Source organism: Oryzias latipes, chromosome 16, assembly GCF_053564925.1.
Source record: "Oryzias latipes strain Hd-rR chromosome 16, Olatipes_Hd-rR_3.1".
Classification (NCBI taxonomy): Eukaryota; Metazoa; Chordata; class Actinopteri; order Beloniformes; family Adrianichthyidae; genus Oryzias; species Oryzias latipes.
Window position 1 is genome coordinate 16484213 of NC_136252.1, and position 26249 is coordinate 16510461.

General features: G+C 37.4%; 1 protein-coding gene across 7 annotated transcripts in view; it reads right to left on the minus strand.

Moving 5' to 3' along the window:
* The window catches only part of LOC101167820 (CUB and sushi domain-containing protein 3), a 301513-nt gene that overhangs the window by 26995 nt on the left and 248269 nt on the right, over positions 1 to 26249 (minus strand). For all 7 annotated transcript variants that reach the window (XM_078933064.1, XM_078933067.1, XM_078933068.1 and 4 more), the window contains 3 exons: positions 23435 to 23611; positions 13959 to 14141; positions 1182 to 1355 (listed from right to left, as the gene is read on the minus strand). In XM_078933064.1, coding sequence (XP_078789190.1) covers positions 1182 to 1355; positions 13959 to 14141; positions 23435 to 23611 — 534 coding nt within the window. The remainder of the gene's footprint in view (positions 1 to 1181; positions 1356 to 13958; positions 14142 to 23434; positions 23612 to 26249) is intronic.

Here is a 26249-nt window from a genome sequence, read left to right on the forward strand (position 1 = left end):
TACAAATAGAGTGATAAGTCAGCAAAACCTTTTGTGGATGGAAAAACCAAAAGGGGAAAGAAAAAGAACTTTTAAAATTAATGATAAAGTAAAGTGAAATTTAACCAAAGTAAAATGTTCAATAAAAAATGGAAAACAACTGTAAAATAACAATAAAGCACATACTATAGGACAAATAGTAAGTTATTAGTTTTTAGACACCTGCAGTGATTTTAACAGATTATGGTGTAAGAAACTTTCATAGTTACTAGTTTAAGTGATGAAGCTTGATAAGCATTCAAAGTATGACTGCCATGTCATCAAATCATGGGTGACATAATTTGATGACAACATTTATGAAGAATCTGAGAAAAACTCACATAAAGGAAAACATGCATATGTACTTTACCTCCTTTAATATTTCATTTCTATCCGACAAACATAATCTGAGAGTGATGTAGATGGCAGTGAGATATCAGCTGAGCAATCCAGCAGAGCAGATGTTATTTGCACTCTTGCAAAACTGTTTGTGTGAAAATGTCTTTATACCACTGCTAAAAAAAACAAAAAAAAAACAACAAAACTGTCTTTCTTTTGTTTTCCACTCTACAGCTTCAAGTGACCTGACCAGGCATCAGGTCACTTTTGTCTTTGATGCAAATTTGCTTTTTTTGCATCATTAATAAAGAATATTCAAACTGAAAATATCTTTTTTGTAATCAAACATTTCAAGTAAACAACTTTAGCCCTGACTCCAATGCTATTAATCATTTCTTATTCATGAATTCTATCAAAGCCAACATAAGAAATACACAAGCGTGCGGCAAGATAATACGTATTCCTGTAACGTGATATATTTGAAAAGATGACAGTCATGTCAAAATATCGACAGAAAAAAACCTAAACAGTACAACCTTCATACTTGCTTGAATACATGTTCTTGTTAATATATGTTTTTATTGTTTAATGCAAAAAGGGATTTTTCTGTCAAACCCACAAAGCCAAATATTTTATATCTATTTCCTTATGACTGAATAAGAACTCTTATTCAGTAAAAGAAAAGAAGAAAAAAAAGTAGACATGTCAAGAAGAAATATTTCTTTTTTCTTTGCCGGCAGCCACATTCTTCCTCAGACTTCTGCAATCACCTACGTAATTATCATGCGGGTAAGTACAAATTAATGCTGAAAGGTGTGACTCACGCAAACACTGAGGAAGGTCTCCGCTCCACGTCCCGTTGCCTGTGCAGGTAAGCACAGCAGGGAAGGATATCTCGTATCCAGGCAGACAGCTGTAGCTCACGCTGGCCCCCCACTCCCGGATTGAGCCCTCCAGGAGGCCGTTAGGAATGGAGGGAGGTGAAGGACATGTCACCACTGTGGAGACAACGGGATTCAATTGCAGACTTTTTATAACAAAGGTAATACATATAAAGCAGTTTTAACACAAGTTTACGATGAGATTTGAAACAGATTTTGGAACTAAACGTGCTAAAAATGTAAAGGAATTATGTGTGATGCAAAAAAGAAATATCTGCCAATTTATAAAGCATATTTGCGTTAGAAATTAATAGAATTTAGACAAAAAATTTGACTTTTTTTTTCCAAAAAAAGAAAACTTAAATTTTCATTTTAAATAATTTTTATGAAACGAAAGCATTATTCCCCTCCATAAAGAAAAAAATAGTTGAAAGAATAAAGAAACAAAATTCCTTCTTTTTTTGGACTCTTTGGATGCTCTTTACAATTCTTTGCTTGTTTGTCTGTTTCAAAGTGGTCAAAACAAAAAAGCAGAACAAAATTAACTATTGGGGCCAAAAACATAACTATATAAAGAAACATAGTTATATAAAGAAACTTATCAAAATTTTTCAGAAATGTATTGAAAATACACAACTTCAGATTCAAACCACGAAATCTGCATGACACACTAGTAAGTCAACATAATCATTAAGAGGGAGCATGTACAGACAGGATTGTGATCAGTTTTTATCATATTTGTGAAATTGTGATTTGGAATGATTATCTGGTCTGGTCAAATCCATAATCATCCATTTGAATTTCTTGTCTGTTCCGATGTTTGTTGTTGCAGGACTGTTACATAAGTATGTAAAAAAAAATTTTTTTGTCACAGATCAAAGGATATGAGCCATTTTAGCAAGCTATTCAAAATTTTACACAGCATGGATTATGTCATGGGGAAAGGTCCTTCTTTAGCTCAGAAATTGAGTCATTCCACTATGAGGGATTTTTCATCTTTTTTCTTTGCTCAACTATGAATGCATTCTGGGAAAACTAAGGGTCATGTGTCTTTTGAGTCATAAAGTTTGTACACAACAAATCTATGAGGCAAAACCCACAATATGTTGCTCACAGTTCTTTAAATTTGCACCACAACACAGACCTGTGGACACACAGATGACAGTGGTTTTAGGGATGAGAATGAATGATTAAAGTTTTTAAAAAAATGTTGTTATGCATCCCTAGTACTCATGTATCTGCTGGCATCTGGCTAATTTACACCACTAAGATATACAGCATTGACATTGGGCGGACATGTTACCAGTAGACAACATAAAAGACGTGGAGGACAGAACAGCCTCACAGTACAGAGACAAATGAAAAGGCTTCTTTGGAAGCGGCCAAAGCTGAAGGCCTGGGGGGGAGAGGTTAATGGGGAAAATATGAGATGGGTTATCAGCCGTTATGCCTATTAGACATTTTACTGGGATCATAAACTGGCCAAAAGATGAGATTAAAAGCACTGAAATCAAGACCAGGAATCTCTTCGTTCTTCATGGTGAGTTCCAACCCAACATCAGCAAGCTGTTCAGTGGTCCAAAGAAAAGAGGCAGCTTCAGAGCTTTCTTCTGAGAAAAATATAACATAGATCCATTACTACATTAGCACGAGGGCTAATAACAAGGCAGCTAAAAACCAAAGGAGAACAAGTAGTAAGAAGATTAAACATTATAGGTGGGCAAGCCCCAGCATGGAAAGTTTTACCGGCAGGTGCATGAAATGGCTGGAATCAGGAATTACTGTTTGTGGTTTGTATTGGGCCAGACCTAAGACACTGATTTTGACTACACACAAACAGGTGAGGCTGAATGTCTTAAGCTGTATTTGGATTGGACGTGATTCGCAGGGGCGTCTAGTTTCAATGTGAATCAATGTACAGACCCGATCAAAGGCCCTGTGGCGTGATTTAAGTGTCAGGCAGCAACGCAATTTGGGCATCACGGTGCGATTTCGGACGTTGTGTCAAGAGTTAAAAAAATCCAAACTTTCGCAAAGACCAAAAAAAAAGGAAGTGCCCCTTAGGAATAAATAAAGTTGTTTGAACTTGAAATTGAATTTGAATTGAATTCGAATCAGGGACTCAGCTTTCGACGTGTTGATGACACAATCAGTGAGTGGAGTCCAAAATCTACATGGAGGAGAATCTGATAGTTCTACTCCTGAGCTTTGTAATATTATTTTTCTTTTTTTCCATTGAGACAAGAATAAAAACATTATTTGATTTCATTCCTGTTTTTATTATTTCGCTCCTTGGACTAATGAGGGACACCAAATCATCAAACAGGGTCACAGAGAGGCGACAGTACCGCTGAAAGCAGCATCATTCATACGCAGCTCCTACAGTAGATGGTGAACCTCACTGTATTGGGAGAGTCTCTGTATGATCTCAGGAACCCCCCAGACATGGATACGTGATTACTGATGCTTTTTCTAAATGGCTCATTCTGATCTCTGAACATCGTCTGTGTCTTTCATGCATTGGAAATGAGATATACAGCCAATGCTTCCATGTAGCGATGAGGCAAAAAAACTTTGGGTGGTAGCTCCTCCCACATGCGTCACATTCATGAACACATTTTTGGACAAGCAATGAGCATCGAATTTGACGTGCGTCAAAAGAGGCGTCTGTTGCAAATCACATTCGGTGTGAACGCAGCTTTATTAACATAGTGGAAAGCACCACAAAAAGTGATGGAAAATTATTGCAACCTTAAGGGACCTTTAGAGACGAACCAACCAAATGGTGATGACTCACCAACCAGACCCTGTGGTCATGGGTAAACAGTTAAGGAGGGTCATAGTTAGACTTCAATATAAAGAAGAGGAACAAGCCTGCATCCCAGGAACATCTCAAATACTGCACAAAGTTCTCACACGTCCCTCAAAGATCATTTGGGATAAATGACCTCCCACATCAAGGAATGAGGGCATGTTAAACAACCATAGTTTTCTTTGTAAATCAGATTTTGATGTTAAAGGGGATTCAAATTAAATTTTTGCTTAAATTGTTTTCTTGATCCATGTTTGACAATCATTATAACCAACATATGGTAAAATGGTGTATGCTTCTATAGCACTTCACTACCTTCTTAGAAGGCCCAAAGCACTTTACAGTCACCCATGCACACATACATTCACACACTGATGGTAACTGCCAAACACTGGCGCCAACCCATAACCACCAGGAGCAATACAGGTTTCAGTGTCTTTCCCAACGACACTTGTACTCATATAGTAGGCGGGTAAGGCATGAACCAAGCCTGAAATCTTCTGATCAGGGATCGACTGCTCTACCTTTACTCTACAGTGTGGTCATGTGGTCATGAAGGTGTGAACATAAGACACCTTCATGATCACGAAGGTATCTATAGACCACTTTTCTGTTACCTTTTTTCTACAAATTGAGCTTGAATGAATGCATAACAGATCACAGTGGGATTTCCACACATTCTCCCCAAGGTGGAACTACCTTTTCTTCTTGTCTGTTAATAGTTCCAAAGCGTTTTCCATGTGGACTTCGTGCAGCAGGTACACTATAGATATGCTTCAAAAGTATATTATATTTGGAAGTATATCTAGGTCATGATGAACAAAGAGCAAAAAAAGGACCCATATAATAGTTGCAACTTGATTTTCTTAAAGTTCTCATTTTGACATCTTGAGAAAAAGTTTTTCAAATGTCTTCTCTTCAGTGTAAAAAAACAAATTCATAAAGCTGAGGAGTCAACATGTTGCTTTGGAGTCTCACTAGAAAAATTCTGTTTGAACAGCACAACAAATGAAAGTTTTTTGTTTTTTTCTTAATGCAAGTAACTCTGCAGTGTGTATGTATGAGAAAACAATTGAGGGGGAAGGTTCTAGTTAAAGAATGTGCAAGCACACAGACAAAGTAGGCAAATTACACTGATTAAAAGAGTAGGTCTTTTAATCCAGTAAGCTCTGCTGGAGAAATGATTTGAAGCCTGAAAAACTTCAGGCATGGGTGGCAGGCAGAACCGAACAAGAAGAAGAGAGTGGCCCATTTTCCTAAGTACTTCTAAGCAGCATTAGTGCCTCTTAGCTGAACATGTCAAACCTGGGATTCAAAAGGAATCCTTGCCGAGTGAGGCTTAGGATGCGTCATCTGCTTAGTGTGTGTACAGTATGTGCATCGCACACGAATGCCAAGTCAGAACCCGACATTCGCATTTTATGTGGAAAATTATGCACATAAGTCGGCACATGTAAAAAACCTTTTTGCCTGTTGTTTGTCTTTCACTGCTTTGCTTTCCTTTCATCTTGTTTTCTTTTCCATCTCCTAACACCTCACCCAGCTACATCTCAGACAGCAGCTGTCCTGTTTAAGGCATCTCACCCAGGCTGAAGGGCTACACCTTCGACTTCAGCCCAATCATGCAAAATAGTAAAAAATCACGACCTCACAGGTTCCAGATAAAAATAGCTTTTCTCTCAATCTGTTCTCACAATGTCTTGCAGTGTAGGTTAAGACTCTGGATTTCAGTTCCTTGTCCTAGATAGAAAAAGACCAAAGGAGAGGAGGAGAGTCGTGACAAGAAGAAAAAAGGCTTTGGGAAATTTGTATTCTATTCTAATATCCACACTGCGGAACACCAAAATTAAAGTCGAGTGCTCCCCAAGCAATCAAACTCTTCTCTCTTTCCCTTTCTTTTATTCATTTATCCCAAGAGAAAACGACTGTACCACTGGAAAAATGAGTGGGAGGGAGGGCAGTGACCTTAGGGGTCACCCTCTAATGTATACAGGTCAACGCCACCTGACAGCACTCAGATGGCCCTACTTCTAGTAGGAGAAAAATCACGAAATCTGCACGACTCTCCAGTGTGTTCACATCATCCCTACAGCAGGAGAAGGAGAGGGGATTGCAGATATGGAGTCCTAAACTGTTCATATTTAAATAAATAAATATTACCTAGTGCAAATACACAATCAACCAATAAATCGCTCATAAATATATAAAAAGATCATGAAATTATGAAAAACCTGCACATAGATTTTAAATTAGCCATTATATTATTCAATATATTTCATTTTTGCTTTGAAAACCTGTTCATTATTTTAAAATATTCATTTTCAATGATGTTGAATATTATTATAAGTATATTTGTTTTTTATTTCACATTGCTGTTTTTCAGAATGACTTATTTATTTCATGAAGAGCTTTTTCAGCAGAATGACTCTGTCTGTCAATCAAACCAGACAAAGCAGAGACACTTTTGTGATTGACTACTCCTTTACTCAGACATAAGCAGCAGCACCCTGACTACATCAATCGAAGATGCTTCAGCGAACGTGACGGTGCAATGCCCACCCCTCAACACTAGGGGGAGTATGCACCTCTACACATCCAGTTTTGGTTCCAAATTTGCGGATAAAAGTGGCTTTGGGCGAGTTTGCATGATTCGGGTGATTTTGTGGTCGGTTCGGCAGTTTTCATCTTCTCATGAACATATAGTAGTGGTCTAAGTTAGGCTGGGTGGCTGTTGGAGCTCCACTACGCTTCTATGAACTGGAGTTCCATGAACGCACCATGCCGTGTGTGGGAGGAGCTACCAGCTAATGTTTTTAGCCTGATAGCCACATGGAGCAGTGTCTGTGTTTATCTTACTTACAATGCATGGATGCACAATGCACACGGAGAATGTTAAGAGATCAGGTTTATTTATTTTGAATAGTTCTACATGATAACAATATTTCCATGTTTGAGTTCATGATCATCCCAGAGAGTCTCTGCTTCAGCTCCTGCAGTCAAACTATGACTTGATGATGGCCGCCTCAGCGGTTTTGTCCATCTCTATCAGAATGCGCAGCGCAAGAGTGTTTTTGTGTGAGCGCAAGTTAACTGTGTGTTGTTCAGTTCGCCGGAAAAGTAATAAAAAACAGGTCTTCTCCAAAAGAACAGAGAGTGGTTCTTTTATTAACCCGCTGTGGAGGCTCAAGAGTCCGAACGGGGAAGTGAACCCCAAATCACACCCCGGATCTCAGACGACGCCTCAGCTGCATTTCCCGACCACGGTTAGAAACGTCATCGCAGGAAAGGGGCAACATTTTCCCCCGGAGGGAAAAATGAAATCAGAGGACCTGATTCGTAATAATTGTCTCAATGAAAATAGAAAAATATAAGAAGGTTCAGGAGGCCCGAGCAGGCTGGTTCCACTTTCCACAGCTTGTCTCGCCAGCTTGCCTCCTGCGAGCCGGCACAGTGTATGGCACGATGTGACGTCAGACTGGATCTGTGAGCACAGACAGCAGAGCTGTTAGCTGCAGAGCAGAGAAGAGCTCTGAATGGAGTGAGAACGAAAGTCAGGAGTGTTTCAACGGAGGACTTCAAGATGTGGACGACCGGAGCTCCTCTGTGGTTTGGTCCACACAAACCCTCAAACTACAAAAACAGAGTCGTCCATGTTTACATCCTATGCTGCAGACGGATTGTTTGACTCTATTTGATCCTAAAATGTCAGCAAAGCCGTGCAGATGTCGCTGAAATATGTCATCTCTCTGACTGGTACACTGCAGAACGGGTGTCCAGGAATATAAGTCGATTTCCAGGGATCAGCCAATGTGCGTTTAGATCCCGCCCACTTTCACTGATTGACGGACATAGTCATTCTGCTGGAAAAGCTCTTCATGAAATAAATAACAAATCCTGAAAAACAACAATGTGAAGTAAAAACAAAGCTACTTAAGAAAATATTGATTTAGAAATCCGAGGTTCTGAAAAAAGACATTGACTCATAATAATATTCAACATGATTAAAATGAATATTTTAAAATGCTGTTTTAAAATAATGAACAGGTTTTTAAACCAAAATGAAATATATTTGACAATATAGTGACAAATTTATAATCATTGTGCAGGTTTTTCACAATTTCATGATCTTTTTGTATATTTATTAGAGATTTATTGGTTGATTGTGTATTTGCATGAGGTCATATTTATTTATTTAAATATGAAAGGTTTAGGACTCCATATGCAGGAGCTGCCATGGATTAGAAATAGGGAGTATCTGAATCCTTTTGTGCTTGCATGTGTTCACTCACAAGCTCGCCTTGTCATTCCACATCATTTAAAGTGGTCAGCAGCATCGATTTACACCACCAAGTCACCATATGGGGGAGCACGTGAGTAATGAGCCACGCAAACAAAATGTTACAAATCAAAGTTGTTTTAGATCTAAACTGAGAGAAAGATGGAATGAAGTAAAAAGAAGAGATGAAGAAAAAATGTAGCAAAAAGGAGGGTCAGAGGTTCCCAGCAGCATTCCAAGCACAACATCTTTGATTATTAAAAAAATGCCATCTTTTCTGTGATTTATTCTACATATTTTTCTTGTGAATGCATTTTTCAACAGGTTGCTGAGCCTGTGCTTGTGTGTTCATGCCAGTCTCTCACATGCTGCGTCTTTTGCTCACATGTAATTTGTCCCTTACCATTCCTCCAGAGGCAAACATAAAACAAAAAGCTTGCTTCGCAGTTGCTGATACAGCCACGTGGGAGCAGTTCCTTAGCAACAATAAGCCACCATTTGTCTTGTCGGCGCTTCTCTTGCTGTGTCCTGAACTGTTGGCTGTACAAGTTAATCTTCCTTGTTTTAGTGTCAATAAGAGAAATGCTAATCTATGCCTCCATGCACGGGGAACATAAATTATAGACTGATGGGCATGCGACAGCAATATCCATTTGCTATAGACTTTAAATGGGGGGTGTATGAGCTTAGAAGAGTCTTCAAAAGGCTTCAGTGTATAGCAGGATGCATAGTTGTAGTTTTCTATCACTTGTACTTTGAATTGCTGAATTTAGATTCAGTCTGTTAAGGTTATGTAACTTTAAATTCCTTTTAAATCAAGTAAAATTACATTTTTACTTACTTTATTGAATAATATACATCAGCTATGCTTTTTTCCCCTCTAACCGTTCCAAATTTCTGATTCAGTTTACATTCTTTCAAATTTGAAGGAGCGTCATCTTCATGTCTCATATCAATTGAAACAGTTTTTATTTAAAATCGTGTAGATAAGGCAGCAGAAGGCATCTGGACATTTAGAAAAACACTGAAAGGAGGAAGTGGGAATAAAACCACAACTTCTACACAATCAGTTGAGGTTTTTGACCTTGTGCAGGAATGATACTCAGATGTCTTTTATTGAGTCTCAATTGGGAGTCGATCCTGACCTAGGACACAGTTTAGAAAGAATTTTTTTCTCATTTGGATGTTTCAGTTTCCTCCAAGCAGAGCTGCAACCTGCCCTGCAGTCCCAAACACCCAAAAAAGTTGAAGATCATAGATTGGTTGTATTTCAATATTTGAATACTTAAAATATACAAAAACAACAGAGTCCAATGTTTCAAGACAAGTTTGCACTGAAACCTCTTTTGCATTTGTTTATTTAAGCACCATCTGTCATAATGTTAACAGGTCATTAGAGCTGTTATGTTTTGCGAGCTGATATGCATATTGACAGCTCCAATGAATAATAAACCATCTTAAGCTACGTTCACAGTAGGCACGTGACACGCCATCAAAAATGCACTAAACGTGGACTCTAGAATGTGCATTTAACCCATGGTGTTTACACTGGACTGTTGATACCTGATGCCAGCGCATGTCCACCACCTTCAGTTGAAGGAGGGTTTGTGCAAAGCGTTGAAGTTGTGCAAATCTCACGAATCTTATTCCAGGCTTTTTCCTTCACAGCTCTATTCAGACAAATGACCTACTTGGTGTCATATAATTCTGGATGGGCACAAACTGTAATTATTAGATTCTTCTTCATGATCAAATTTCAAACAGTTGAAACTTTGATAAATGAAAGGGTCTACATAACTTAAAATCAACTTTTTGAGCTTTTAAGTAAATTATGTTGTTAATTCCTCACAAAAAACAACCCCAAAGTGGTATTTTGATTATTGCACGCATTTCATTTAAAAACCTATGCTCTGAACACCAGCACCTTCCAAACTACGAAACGAGTGGGTTCTCACATTGCGACATCACAAAGTGGGGAACAGCCCCTTCCCGGAAGAGTTTGCACCACCAGCACCACCTCCAGGCTAACACACACACACACACTTTCTCCGCAGAGCTACTGGTGATTTGAAAAACGCTTTTAATTTAAATGTACAATATGCACATACATCTTTGCAAAGGTTCGGATGTTGTTTGTTTTTGTAGCGAAACGCAGACATGTTGCCGAGCCTGGTTCTATGATGACGTCATAAAATGGGCGGGTCCCACAAAGATCAAAGGGCGGCGCCTCAAAGATCAAGTCCTCTCACCTCTGGGAAGGAAAATACCTCACGAAAAAAACTAATACTAAATTTTAAATTGTTCTTTTGTGTGCTAAAGGTATAGTTTACTCTAAAAGAATTAAGAAATGATTGATATAGGACGTTTCAAAGGGACATTATCCACACGTCACTACCAAATCAGAGTCCCAGGTTGGTCAAAGTTCAACCTAGTTTAACTTTCATTACACGCTCAGGGTTAATGTGTTGTATGAAATGCCCAAAAATTGTCCTAAAAATATGTATAGCTACAAGTTACCACAACGCTTTGGAATGTGGATGTCTGAAACGCATGTAGATCCCGGCTAGGGGATCTGAAACAGAACACAGAGGGGTGACCTTACTGTGTGGAGTTTGCATGATCTCCCCGTTCAGGCAGGGAGAACTCTCTTCTTAGGTGTGTATGAGTGTGTGATTTGTGGGCCGCGACGGACTGGGGACCTGTGCAGGATGTCCCCTGCCTTCGCCCATGAGTGGCCAGGATAGGCTCCAGCCCGGCTTCATTGGGTTTAGAACATGAACATGTTAAAACCAGGGCTGAAAGTAAGCCGGTACCATTCAATACTGCGTACCCGTATAGGATCTGTTGGAGGCAAACAGTCCTGGCTGAAAGATCAATTGTGTGGCCACTTTTGCTCCTTTAACACCTATTTAAAAGCAGCTGCGAACTGATGCTGCTAAATTTGTGAACTAGGCAGCACTTTAGCTAATCATTTTAGCATCTGTTTCAATTTCAATTAAAATAATTTTTTCCCATAGCCCCGTCTACATTTTTATTTACTGTCAAAATTTATTCTCAACTGCATTTACCTGCATTAGGGGTGTAATGATTCATTTTAACAATTCCGTTCATGGCGGATATCGGTTTGTTTTGAACGATCCGATTCACTGATCTAACATTGATCCAGGACATCTTGAGCCAAAATTTTAACCAGTGTTACTCAGTTTTCCAGATTCCTTGTATTTATTGCAAGATAATCAAGTGTAATTAAATATGTGAACAAACAAACAAGTAAACATGAATTAATGGCAAATCCAAATTGTTTTAATTTCAGCCCACTGTTGTTTTTCTGCATCAAAATAATCCAAATGGAACATCATTATGTTTCCACAGATTGGACTAGAATGATGGCTTGATCGGTATTTGCTGCATCATATGCGTGTTGTCCAATGTGATGCACTCGACCATTTTTACATTGAGTAAAAGAAAAAACCTAATTAATTAATTAGGTTTAATTTCTTTTTGAAATGATTTTATAATGGTATTGGTTGATTAGATTTAATTAAAAACTTGCCTCAGACAGATCGATCTGGTTGGCTATATAAATTCATCGATAAATCGAAGCATATCTGCATTTACTGCTTTTAAAAATATTTTAATTGATATGATTTGTCATAGCACCAGCATAAACAAATTTCTTTTTTCGCCCCTGGTTAAAACTGAACAGATATTGAAAAGACTTCCTGCAAACATCCCTTTTCTCATTGAATAATATAGATTACAGCTCCATTATGTGTTGAAAAGCTATCTATGTGTAAGAGTAGGTGTAACTTATGCTGGGTTGATGTGTAACTGGCCTAAAATAGGTATGTTAATATCCTGTGACGGCTGTGGAGCAAATGGCTCTGGGAGAGGGATGCCCGAGGATACCTCCTTTGGATAATGATAGCTTTTGAAGTGTAATGTTAATTTTTATTTTCTTGTCAAGCAACCTATCTTTTCTCCATTATTCCTAAGCTGAATGACGCAATGACTACCAAACAGGAAAAAATATTAAAACACCAGGAAACAAGTTTGGAGGTGGGCTTTGGCAAAAAAGGGTGGGAATCATCATAAAAGAATAATAAAAAAAAACTAAAGAAAGGCAGGAACACAAACAAAAGTATTGAAAAAGTGTCAAGATTGTCTGTGAAACTTCTAAAGATGTTCTGCAAACACAATACTCCGACGCAAAGCCAGCAACACACTCAGGACTGAAGTAGGCTCTTCCAGAGGATAAAATACTCAAACACAAGCCAGGCAGCTTTTTGTTCACGATGAGGAGTGCTCAAACGTGCATGTGGAGAACACTAAATGGCAAAGACATGGCTCAGAAGAGAAGAGCCAGCTCCTCAGGCCATGTCACAGCTGTCCATCAGCATGCCTGCGACAAAAGATACACATCAGAGGATCATGTCCACATTCTGATCAGAAGTGGCTCAAGACTCAGGAGAGAGGACAAGGTAGTCCTTGATGAAAACCGCTGGATGTATATAGGCAATATCAATGACTAATCTTTTCTTTATTTGCATAGAACCCAATTATTAGTTTACATAACTTCATAAAAATTTCTCCCCATGATATACATTGTGTTTGCCGTGCAACATAACAATTAACTGGTGAATGGTGTATACTTATACAGCGCTTTACTAGCTATTTAGAAGGGGCAAAGACCCTCACAATCACAGTCCCATTCACCCACGCACACTCACATTCACACACTGATGGCAGCTCCGCTGCAGAACACTGGCACCAACCGATAACCACCAGGAGCAATGTTCAGTGTGTTCAGTGTCTTGCTCAAAGACACTTTAACACATGGGTAGGCAGGGCAGGAACTGAACCTGCAACCTTGAGATAAGAGGTAACTGTTCTACATCTGCACCACAGTCGCCCCAAAAAAGAGAAAAAAATAAAGAAAAAATAATTAAAAAAGAAAGTTTGTAAGCTATGGCCCCATGTAAGCTGGAAGACAGAACAAAATAAGGCACACAGTTTATAACTTGCAAAACAGTGTCCTTTTTAACATTATTGCATTATAATTGCGCCTTTTTTAACCATCATAAAATCGAATTGATAGCTAAAAGAATTAAACAAATCTACTTTTGTCTAAAATTAATTTATTTCCAATGTATACATTTTACATGCCCTAATTTTTCTTTAAAGATACATTCAAAGAAATGCCATGAATAAAACCCAATATATTTTTACCTATAAAATATTGTTTATTTAGAACTATTTTTAAGAAAAGGGACTGGTGTTGCAGTGCTTAGCCAAATATTTTTCTATTTTAGTTTTTCAACACATTTATCTGAAAATGACATAGCAACCCCACAAAATAACAGTTTCATGCCTCATACTTTGCTTCAACGGCACTTTCTTATGCAAATACACTTTTTTTGCTGCAAGTGCACTCTAATGTGACACTATCTGACCATGCAGGAAGCTCGGCATCACCTTCCTCGATAACCCTGTTATATCTCAGCGAGTAAGCGTGTGCTTCGTCTTGCAGATGTGCACAGCTTGTTGCAGCATTGTCTGAAGGTTATCGAGGTTGACTGCGTTGTGTGTCAAGTACGGCACGGAATATAATCCTGTTTCTGTGGGTGCTCACCTTGACATTCTGGCATGGTTCCACTCCAGGTTCCGTTGTTGGTGCAGGTCAGGGTGATGCTGCTGTCACCTCCCACCATCACATAACCCGGCTGGCACAAGAATGTCACATTGTGCCCCACCGTGACCTCCTCACCAAGTCTTAGTCCATTGGCAGGAATACCAGGGTCGCCACAGGTGATCACTGACAATCAAAGATGCACAACTTGCATTAGAAAACAGTGAAGTCCACATTTTATCTGCTGCTTACAACATAACTACGGTGCTTTTCGTCTAATATTGAAAATCTGACATGGTTTACTGGAAATTCCATCCATCTACAGACTCGCCCTTTTGGGGTCACAGGGCTGCTGGAGCCAACCCAGCTAATGTCGGGCGAGGCCTGGGTACACCCTGAACAGGTCACCAGTCTGTTGCAGGGGCATGAACAAACACACAAACTCCTAGAGGCATTTTAAAGATGCCAATTAACCCATGAAGTATGCTTTTGCACCATGGGAAGAGTGCTCAAGCACGCATGGGGAGAACATGCAAACTCCACACAGCATACGCTCCAGCTGGGATTTAAACCTTCTTGCTGTGAAGCAAAAGTGCTAACAAATGGGCCACCATAAAGCCCATTTGCCAAAAATTTTGGATTAATATTTTAGTCTAAGCCCTAAAAAACATTTATTATTAATAAATTATTACAATTAAGGACTAAAGCACACAAGGTGCAGGTGGGGTGGCTGTGGAGCAGCGGTAGGGCGGTCGACCCAGGATCATAAAATTGCAGGTTCGATTCCCGCGTTGCACGCCCATGAGTCAATGCTTCCTTGGGCAAGACACTGAACCCCACCTTGCCTCTGGTAGTAGGCGGGCGCCTGTGTTCGGCAGCGGATCCGCCACCAGTGTGTGAATGTGTGTGTGACTGTAAAGCAATTTGGGCCTTGTAGGTAGAAAAGAGCTATTTAAGTATACACCATTTACCACACAAGGGCAGTGGTGACAAATTTCTCACTAATCTCAATGAATAGCTGCACCAACAACTATACACAAAAAGAGCTAAAGATGTTTTATTGAATTGGTCTGATTATTTGTGGCAAAAAACTGCTAATTGCTCTCCCTCATGTGAGTAACTCCTCACGTTTGAAATCTCCAAGGAGCGCCTAATCACTAGAACCAAGTCAGCTTTGTTTTAAAGATGTTGGAAGTAACACTTTCAGGGCTGTCGCCTTTTATGTGCTTTTGACAGGTCATCATTTAGCTGTTGGGCAAAAGAATAGCACCATTTGTTGGTCTGTGTGGGATGGAGCTCAGCACCCTCTGCTACTGTACACACACCAAAAAAAACAACAGTTTAAATGTTTTTTATATCCGAACAGAAACAAAATGTAGTTCTCTAAAGACAAAGAAAATTGGCCTTTGTTTGCAGCTGTAATACAATGAAAAGTTAATGTTGAGAAAAAAAGAGTAATCACACAAAAAGGCTTAAATCATAATGTGATAGATGTTTTTACTATTATTGTGTGTTATATGATTAAAAAAACAAACCTCCACTTATAGATATTCAGAAAATATTTAGGTTATAAAGTAAGACAAGTTTAAAGTGCAGATTATAATACAAATTAATACATAAAAATTCATCAAATATACATCATCAATTGTTTAAAGCATTTTTTTGTACCAGATTTACAAAATGTAGAGGACGTATTCAGGAATTGCATCCCTCTATTGTGTAAAAACCTCTTCCAGGATCCTGAAACCCAACTAAAATTCAGACTCAAAGCGTTTTCATGGATCTGGGGATTTTAAATGTGAAAATTAGCATTTTGGAAGCAGTTATTGTAAACCCACCGCAAACTGAAAAGAGCTCTGTGCTGTCTTAAGTGGAGAAGAGTTTCCTAAGGGCACAGAACCGCAAGCATTTTTCGAAAAGACAGCAGGAACAATAAAGGAGGTAAAGCAAGAGTTTAAACTTTGGGGGAAGTAAAAGAAGTTCACTAGATGGACCTGCAAGGTACAGATGGGCAATTAACCCAAACTGCAAACGCAAGCCCCAAAGATTTTGAATGAAGCTGGTAAAATATTCTGCAAAGCATGAGGCAGTCGGAACACTTTAACCTGCTATAGCTGCATCTCATTAGCTCCCGGCAAAACTAAACGCATAAAGACAAACAACCAGAGAAGACATACAGCTGCAGCATCGGCGTGCCAAAGCATCAGGCAGGAGGAGATCTCTCTGCTGATTATTCACAGATTCTTCACAGACTTCAGGCAGATATTGCCTCCAGGGGATTCTTGACAAAATATTTAAATTCAACATTAAAGCATTTTATCTTTTATGTATGTAAATGTAAACAAGTACTTCATGAAATTCACGGTTCAACATACCAAAGAGCTGTGAACGATTACAGTTATTTGCATAGAAATGCCCTGAAATAAAAAAACAAAGGTTTTTAATCAATTAGATCTAATATTAATTTGACAATGAGCTCAGGGTTTTAAAGCAAAAGGAGAGCTTTTATTAGGATGTCCTGAGCTAAAGCAAACAGACTTTATTCTAAACTCCTAAGTCTCCAACCTGAAGTCTCAAGTCCTTTAGTTCAACTGTTGAATCAAGTTCCAGTCCCATCTGTGTTTTGGACAAGTTCATCATTGGGCCAAAACAGGTTTTGAGAATTACGTAAATACATTAACATATACATATTTAAAATGAAGAAAAAAATTAAGGTAATTTCTGAGTGTACATTTAGTCTGCAAAAACAAAAACTAAATAACTAAAATAAACAAATAAACAAAGGTATTTAATTAAATTATATCTCTATCTATCTAGCATTTTCTTGCTCATGTTTACATTATTTTTCTATGCACATTTCTATACATGAATTAAAGCTGAAATCTGTCAAAACTGCTGCATCATCTCTGATTGCTAGGCCGCTCTGAACAGAACAGACCACAAAAAGCGAACGTTTTGTCTCTTAAGATATTTTGGCTTATTTCTATTCTAAAATTTTGGCCACAACATTTGTAAATCATCAGATGCAGCACAAAGACGAGCCTTTTGTTAAAGGATGGTTAGATACAATGTCGAAAAAATATTCATTCATTTATGTTAATTAACACTTCTTTAAAGTGTTAAACACTCGTTACACGTGTTGGCATTTATGTGGAGAGATGTGCTTTACATTGATAAAAAGGAAGATGAAGAGCGGATAACAGGTACAAAAAGCACAAAACAAAAAAACAAAGGATTTCTACTCCAGTCCTTTTACTGCATGTAACATTTTTTAATGCATCAAGGTGTTTGGTAAAATTGGTGTGTAGAGAGTGCCAGCCTGAGCAAAATACACACAATCCCTGATTCCCCTGACAGCACAGCAGGAGCTGTCAATCATAGACAGATGTTTATCAATCATTTGCAAATCTCTTTTTCTATGCTAAAGACATAATGGGTATAAAAAATCTATTTTGCAACACATTTCATGTATAATATTCATAATCAAAAAAGAGAAAGTCGTACAAAGAAAGAAGGATCTGCATTCACAAATTGCCCTTTTGTTTTTATTGTGCTTTGCAAAAGTAGAACCTTAACTTTATCCAGAGGCTCGATTAACCTTTTGTTGGCTTCTGAGATGAACACTCATGAACACGGTGGAAATGCATTTTGTTCTGCCCAATCAGTATTTAGTCTGTTGGACGTAAGGGATGTTATGTGGTCCAATGAAAAACCAAACCAAACAAAAAAACAAATCCAAAGGTTTGTGAAAAGCTTAAACTGAAATATTTAATCAACTGTCATCTTTAAGATGCTTTCCTGGCATGTTTCTGCATTTTCAACAAACACAGAGGAAATATTATTTCATGAACATAAAAAGTGAATATGAATACGCCATGCCAGCAATTATAAACTTTGATGACTTCCAACTCCTTCCAAGTATCTATTTATGTGAAATCAAAAATAGACATGTGGGCAGGCAGTTTAAATAAACGTCTGTGATTTTCTTTTCTAGCTTTGTTTAAAAGACAATAACACTGTTTCTGTAAAATATTATTTAAATAAAGATAAATTTGTTTTGCCTGTTAAAGTTTTGCCTTCTGTACTAAAATATTTTCCTCCGTATGTATTTGATTTTTACATTTTCACAATGAAAGAAGATCAAGTCTTTCAAGTAGGATGGATAACAGTGTTTGGATTTTTTTGCCTTGAAAATGCAAGATTGTCTCATTCGATCAGTCAAATAAAAAATCTACATTCCAAACCTTTCAGCTGAGTTTAATTTTTAAGTTGTTGTAATTGTTTTAGTTGGATTCTTTTGTGGCACTAGAGGCATTCAAAATACTTTAAATTCACTTTAAAATGTCAAATGAATGTTATCCATTCAAACAGGCGTAATTTCAGACATGGTTTATCATTAAAGATTTTGTCCAAGGTGGACACATAAGTTAATGAACAATAAAACACTTTTAACTATTAGCATGTTTTTTTTTTTTTTTTTACAATTAGAAGAAACTGCAAATACTTTAAACATAAAAGACTTTGTTTAAGAAATCATGTGTTTGTCACTTTTTTCTTGATGGCGTGTTGTAAATTCTCAAATAGAGAAAAAAGGGAAAGCTGGCAGAACAGTCAAGAACCTCATCTCTTGATCCGTGATGCTCCAGCATTGTAAATTATGAAGAATGATATCTAGTTTAACCTGCTGAACCAACATGTGCCTTCTGACAAAGCAGTCTTCTGACACACGTCTAAAACTGCATCCCTTATCAAAAACAAGCTGAAACATAGACTCCTATGACAACACAAGTATATATATATAGTTTTTTTTTACATTTTCTTATTTTAGGACAGACTTGACTTATTTTTCAATGCAAAATTCTTAAAAACCAAAGATTTTCACCATTTTTCTCATCCTATGCAGTTTTATGAATGGTGAAAAAATACAGCAGTTTCTTATACAAGCACAAAGGTCACATGCATCTTACTGTGATTTGGGACCTAAGCCTATAGTTGAAGAATATTAGATTGTCTGACTAATTTTACATTGTGCAGCTTATATGCACGCAAGTATGCATCTTTTTGTTGATGACCTGCTCACTATGTTGAATTATAATCCAAGATTGTGTTGCAAGATTAGAAATTTGACAATTGCTAATCAGAATTCCAATCCTGAAATCCAGCAATGTGGAAAATTAATACAATTTCAGAAGCATATGTGCATATTTTATGTTCTTTTACGTGCTTTGTTGCATTGATCAAAATTCCCAAACAACAAAACAGGACCAAAGTCATCTTTTTTATCTTCAGCTGAAGTGCATTGGCAGAGAGCACTTGTTTTTGCAAATGTAGATAAATTGAAGTGAGAGCATAGAGCAGTTTTGGGGGTAGCAGCTGAAGCAGATTTGTCTTGTTAAAAATACTGTGCCCTTTTTTTTGTGAAATATGAAAACAGCTTTTGGAAAAAACAAGGAATAATGTGGAAGAAATTCCTCCAATAATGTCTGTTTTTTAACAGCACCAAACAACAAATACTGAATTAAATTGTTAAATGGTAAAACATTCTACATCTACTTAAAGTCAAATTATTTGCAAATTAAGATTATGGGACAAATGTGTGAAGGAACAAGTACCACACTCGCTACATCAAAACATTTGGATTCGATTTTTGTTCAGCTTTCTCTTTACTTTGAGACAATGTGACTTTTCTAAAAGGGATTCTACAACCATAATAATGGTAACTGCCTTGTCCTTGGTTTCAAGGTAGCTAATGACATGAGCACAGAGGTATAACACCCTCTCACTTGCTTATGAGGTTCATACATAGCTCAAACGAGGATTTTCAGGCAATAGCAGGTCTTCACAGAGGCCTCATTTTCCAGAATAGCGGCCCTTTATAGAAGATGAAGGCTGAGAGGATGCTGACTGGAGGCTATTAGGTGAGTTAATCTTTTTTTTTAAATCCACTATTTCTTGCGCTGTCCATGGTACTGAATTGTTTGAATCAATATAGGCACCTCCAAAGTCATTTAGCCAAACTTTGAAACTACATATATTTAAGTGCAATTTAGAGTAACTTTAATGGTGTTTGCTGCTTAGCATGTTTTTTTACATTATTGTACAGACAAATGTGCAAAAGAGCCTAGATCAAAGACTAAGCAACAGTTTTTCAGCACTTAAAGCTGTAAACAAGATAACTAGAATGCATTTCTTAGTTTTGTTAGTTTGCTGGTAAGTTGGTTTCTGTATTTAAATCAGTGGTTTGCTTAAACTTGCTTTTTGTTAGGCTAATTAGGTGATGTGAGATCTCAAAAAAAATCCTCCATGTCTTTTTTTCAATGTTCTTTTCTTTGATCTGCCGGCAAATGTAAGCTTCAAAAAGGAGACTTGACAGATTCGAAAGGAAATCACAAAAAGAAATCATGGCGTTTGAAGATTTCAACTTAACGTTTCCTGCAGTTTGGTCAACGACGAAACAGCGGATGGATATGTCGGTACTCCAAGTTTAATTATATGTAGGAAATGGACTACAAAAACAGCACTTACACCGTAACATCACTGACAGCGTTAAATTCACATCATTTAATCAAGAAAGGTTAAAAATGGAAACTTAAGTAAGGTCAGGTCAGTTATTTCAGCTGTAAAGTGTTTCTCAACCATTCTTTCACAATCTATTAGCCTTTAGTCGCTTGCAGAACATGAATTTACAACATAAAAGCAACATACAAGAGCATCAGCTTGTCTTTGATGCTCCTCTGCTTTAATCATAGACAATCAGTTAACGTTTTGCTTATAAGGTTGTGACCAAAAAAAAAAAGGAAGCTAAAGGATAGATGATCTGATGCATTTTCATCTAAAGGGGCTAATGAGTAAAACTCCAGACCTTCTTTCCTTATAATTATCTGAATATAAACGACATATTCAAAAGTAGTTCCTTCTGGGTCCTTTTTTAATTTTTCAACCAAGGAAGTTTTGGACACTCTGCAGTTTGTCCTGTTGCACCTGATTTTGGTTAGTAATCACTACAGCTGTTCCTAGCATGTTAAGTACTTCTTCTGTTTGTAAAACTCTAGTTTTACCAGCAAGGTCCTCATTTTACCGCCTGTTGTTTTGGGTTCCTTTATATTTTTCTTTCTAACCTAAGTTTGTAGTCAAAGAAATGTTTTTAAACCTTTTACTCATTGTGCATTAGGTAAATATTTGAAAGCTATAATTGCTAGGCTGTCTTTTACAACAAAACATAAAATATATTTTTTTCAAGTCCAAACATCCGTTTTTACGTGTGTTTTAGAAGAGCTCAAATACAAAAGCTAAGTCCAAAAGGAGTTCAAGTGAGTAGTCCAGTTTCCTAGGCCATAATTTGAGGTTAAGTGAAGTCCTTTTGGGTTTTGTGTTTTCCCCAATCACAATAACACCAGATTTCATTTGTCAGAAATATTTGGATGGTTTTTTTTTCTTGTCTTTTTAGCTTTTTTTTTTTCCAACAAACACAATAGCTCAGCACAACACTGATCCAAGGTTACAATAATTCCAGCAGCAGTGCAATCCTAAACAAAAATTATTCTTACAGGGTTTTATAAGATACCAGTTTGGAGGAAAACGATAAAAGCCCTTATAATGGTAGTCAATAATTACAACTGTTTAGTATGGAGGCTTTATTGAGAATGGTGAAGTTCGTTCATAAAACGATCCTTCATACAGTGGAGTGGAGCAGACAGGTCAAGTAGTCCAGAGGAAAAAGTCTATGCCAGTTTGCTTTGAAGGAGGAGAGTTTTATGTACTTTTGCATGATTTTGTTCATTGGTCCCCTGTATATGAAAGTCCATGGCTTTAAATTTGTCATAGCCAGATTTTCGTGCTTTTGTTCCCTTTGTCACCTCCTGCTTAACCTTATTTTATAGTCACACTGAGGTTTAGATTTAAATCCTTTTTAATTCACACTTTAAAAGAAGTTACTGCCATCAAGTATATTTCTAACAAGATGCATTTTAGTTCAGATTTAAGGAATTTAAGATTATTTTTTAACTTTGACCAAATCTCTGCTTGAACTTGTTCAAGAGTAGACACAAAATGATAAAGTAAGATTTTAAATTAGTCCATGACAAAACGGTCCCATTTATTTTGGAATGTCCAGTCTGAATTCAAGCACAGAAAACCTTTGAAGAAATTACACAATATCAAACTGCTTGGGAAAACTCAAAAATATTTTGGATTTGTGCAATTTTGAATCAATTACGCACCAAAGTTAGTGGAATAACTACTTATTTTAGTTCTCCATCATTCTCTGTTTTAAAACTTTTTATAGCTGATTCCTTAACATTTTCTGTGAGTGTATTCTGGCAGCATTGTGATTTAAAGGCAAATATAGTTTCCATCTCAGACATTTAGTTTTCCATGAGCATTTAAAATGCTTATTTGCTGAGGTGAACAAGGCGAGAGATCTTGGTATTTTTAAGCAGTGATGTCCTTGAACTAACTGCTTAACCTTAATGCAGTGTGACCCCATAAAAAAGAGGACAAGTTTGGTTCTGATCAGACTCAAAGGTGGAGGAAAAGGCTAAAAAAGCTCCTTTGGAATTCTGCAAGTTTGATCATTAATATTCAATTCCATTTGCTCTTTTCCCTGCTTCCCTGTGCATATCTCTCCTAAGACCCATTTGACTCCAAAATTGAAAATTATGCCCATACCATTTCTCTTTCTTTGTGATTCAATAACAGCCAAAAAGACTAAGGAAATAAGAATATGATGCTTTGAGAAAGGGGAACGTAATTTCCTTTTTAAACTCAGTGCAAAATACATGCAGATTGCTGTGGTTTTAATTACGGAAAGTGTTTTGTCGAAATCCAAACAATAAAATCTGTCTGACAGTTTTTTTTTACATAACGCTTGTTAATTTTCAATTTTTCATGTCACATCTGCCAAAGACAATTTTTTTATATCTTATTTATGGGGGAAGAAGAAATTATCTTTCTTTTTTCACTGCAGATTATTCAATAACAAAGAGGATTTTTTTTATATCTTATTTATGGGGGAAGAAGAAATTATCTTTCTTTTTTCACTGCAGATTATTCAATAACAAAGAGGATTACACCAGAAGCAACATAGTTTTAATAAAATAATCCACAATACGAATTTATTATCGTTGACATTTACATTCTAATGAACTACGGTACTCTAAATTAATTAAGTTTTATTTCTTTTGCTGTTTGCCCAAGCAAGTACTTTTTTAATCATCAGTTTTGTTTTTTACATTACAATTGAATGCACTATTCGGCTGTGTCCCTTTTCCCAAAATGCTCTTATAATTGGGACCATGCTTAACCACAACTGACTGGCCAAACACCAATCATTTCACAGTTTCTGACAGTGATTACACAAAGAATTGCACTTCTTTTCATTTCACAATGTGCAAAAGAATGGCCGTTTTTTAAGTAAATCTTTATGGACCAGAAGACATGATTCCAGCCTCCTTTCATGCCTCTCTGCATTCAGAACTTACTTGTGCAATTTGGAGAAGTACCAGACCACGTGCCATTGGCCAGACACTGGCGTGTGGGCAATCCTGTGAGGAAGTATCCTTCCATACAAGAATACACAATGGAATTGGAGAAGGCTGTCCCTTCCAAACGGGATATACGGCCATGGGCAGGTGTGCCCGGGTTCCCACACTGCACCGCTACAAAAAAAAAGGGCAATAGGGAAGAAGAAGGTCAGACATATAGAACAGAAAAAAGACATTTTTGTATACAAAAAAGCCCTTACATAATACCTTTATTCAGCATGATACTTGCAATAGAGTTGTATTAGAATAAAAACGAATTGTATGATTCCATTAGAAACTTAAAGGTTAGATTCCATTTAAATCAAAGACCTTTTATCTAATCTCAGACAGATTCTACAGACAGCAAATTAATATAATGGTGCTCTGCAACAAAACAAAGTCCTGTAGACGAGGACTTTGTTTTTTTTTCTTTAGAAATAAAGCATCAATGCTTTATTAGGACAGGCTAAAAGGCTAAGCGGACTTAATTCCAGTATAGATGAAGTATTATTAACTATCCTTTACGTGTTTGTGGTGTTCTAAAATGTTTTTGTAGCATTTTCTGATGAAGGAGGACATATGTAAGGAAAATTTGGCTTAAAATGGGAATGTGAGGGGCTGAAAGCTAACAGGAGAGGGTATACAAAGGGATGATGGGAAATTGGGCCAGGTTTCCTCTCGCCAACCTACATTCCGAGGGGAATTTCTCAAGTTATTGCTGCTCTGCATATATTCTAGAAAATGACTTTTTTTTTTATTTTGGCTAAAAATGGAATAATCGTAATTAAATGACGACTGGGGACACTTTTAGAATAGATGTAAGGGTTAATGGCCGACGAAGTGTGCATTATCACTTTTTAACGCACGCCGTGGAAGCCTGCGTGTTGGACGGTTGCTTCTGCGAAGCGCGTTAAAAAGTGATAATGCACACTTTGAAGCCCATTAACCTGCTTGTACCATGGTCACTTACAAAAGCAATAACTATGAACCAGTTTTTAGTCTTTAATTCTTGTTTTTTTTTCCGATTTGGATCGCTTTTCTCACAAAAAGCGAATTATTTGTTACGTGGTGCGGCACGTCGCAACAAATAGTCCGCGTCATGCCGCACCACTGCTGCAGTCAAGATTCAGCGATATATATATGCTGATCTTTCGGATGGGTTGAATAAAGCATCAGTTCAGAGAGAAAGTTCACCTCTTACCGCTTGTTTTTGTCTAAATGATGAAGCAAAAGGTTGTTTTAAAGAAGCCAGCGCAGTGGTACAAAACATTTAAGCTAAGAACTTATTTTTTCACTGTGCGGTTATCCTGAGGTATATCAGTTTTTATACCACGGTCCGCTTTGCAGGCTTCCACGGCGTGCGTTAAAAAGTGATAATGCACACTTCGTCGGCCATTTACCCTTACTTAACGCACACAGCAGCCAATCAGAATCGAGTATTCACCCGGACCATGGTATAAGCATTGATAACATTCAATTTAATAATTATTATTACTTATTAATTGTTCTGCAGCTTTTATGTAAGATGTCACCACTCAACTAAGCAAATCAAAAGTTGAAGTATTGTCAAACTTCAACAAAGCTCACCGCTGCAGCTTAACTCAAACTGAAATCTGCAGAGATAATACTTTGTCTCATGACTGATACTTCTGCTCCAAATCATGTTTAATTGCAAAACTGATCTACCCTCTCAATCACCTAATTGCCTGGAAACTCTGAAATAGTGATTCTTGTTGGAGAGAGACATTCTGTCAGCGAGGTAATCATTCCCTAATTACCATGTATGTGTTAACAGAAAGTCGTTGGGGTGCAAAAGCATCACTCAGGCACACACCATACGTCACCATATGGGGTGTCAATAAGCTTTTATTACTGTGTTGCAAAAACATTAATAAGTATATGTTTGTCCTTGCACTCAGCTGACTTGTGTTTTGGTGTGCATTCTCAAATAATCAAGCATGACAACCCCATTGAGTTACTTACAGAATAATTCAGCACATACATAATGACACAAAACAGGGCTTGATGGAAAGGTGAGATGTCTGTTAAGCTGCATATTCACAGTGATGATTTTTTCATTGACTGTGGATAATGTATGTGTGGGTTTCAACACTAGACAAGGCTTTAGATCACAGAAAGGCAACACAGAAAGCCATTCAGGCTCCGGTGATTTTCTGTTTCCTTCCTCTTGAGATAGAAGGACGGTTAAGACAATCTTTGATTTGGATTTAAGTGGAGATATGGTGGGGGGAAAAAGAAGCCTGTGGCTATGATATGTGAGCTAAGAAAAAAAGAGACGGTTCTGTGAAACAGAGGAGGTATAGTTGAATATAGAAGGAAAGAAATTAAGAGAGATATTAAAGGAGCAGCATTTAGACAAACAAAAAAGTAATGGAGGAGCTGGAACAAACAACAGATACACAGTGGGGTAGTTTGAATGTACTGTGCACTGGCTTATTATAAGAAAAAATGATACTGGCACTGTTCCATGCTGGTGGACAGCAAGGAGGAGAGCGCTGAAGCAGTCAAACATTTGCCTCAATATCCGGTTGACCCTTGGGGGTAATTCATGCAAGCTGTGGAGCTGGCGCTCTCTGAACTAATATCTTCACAATCCACACTGATTCATTTAAAAACAATCCAAAAATGAACTTGGCTTTAGGTATCTAAAATTAATGAATTTTTTTTTTTTTTTTGGTGCAATCTGGAAGACGGTCACAGAGACATGCTGGCAGAAAGTCTGCAGCAGAGATATTTATCCATCTGCTGCAGT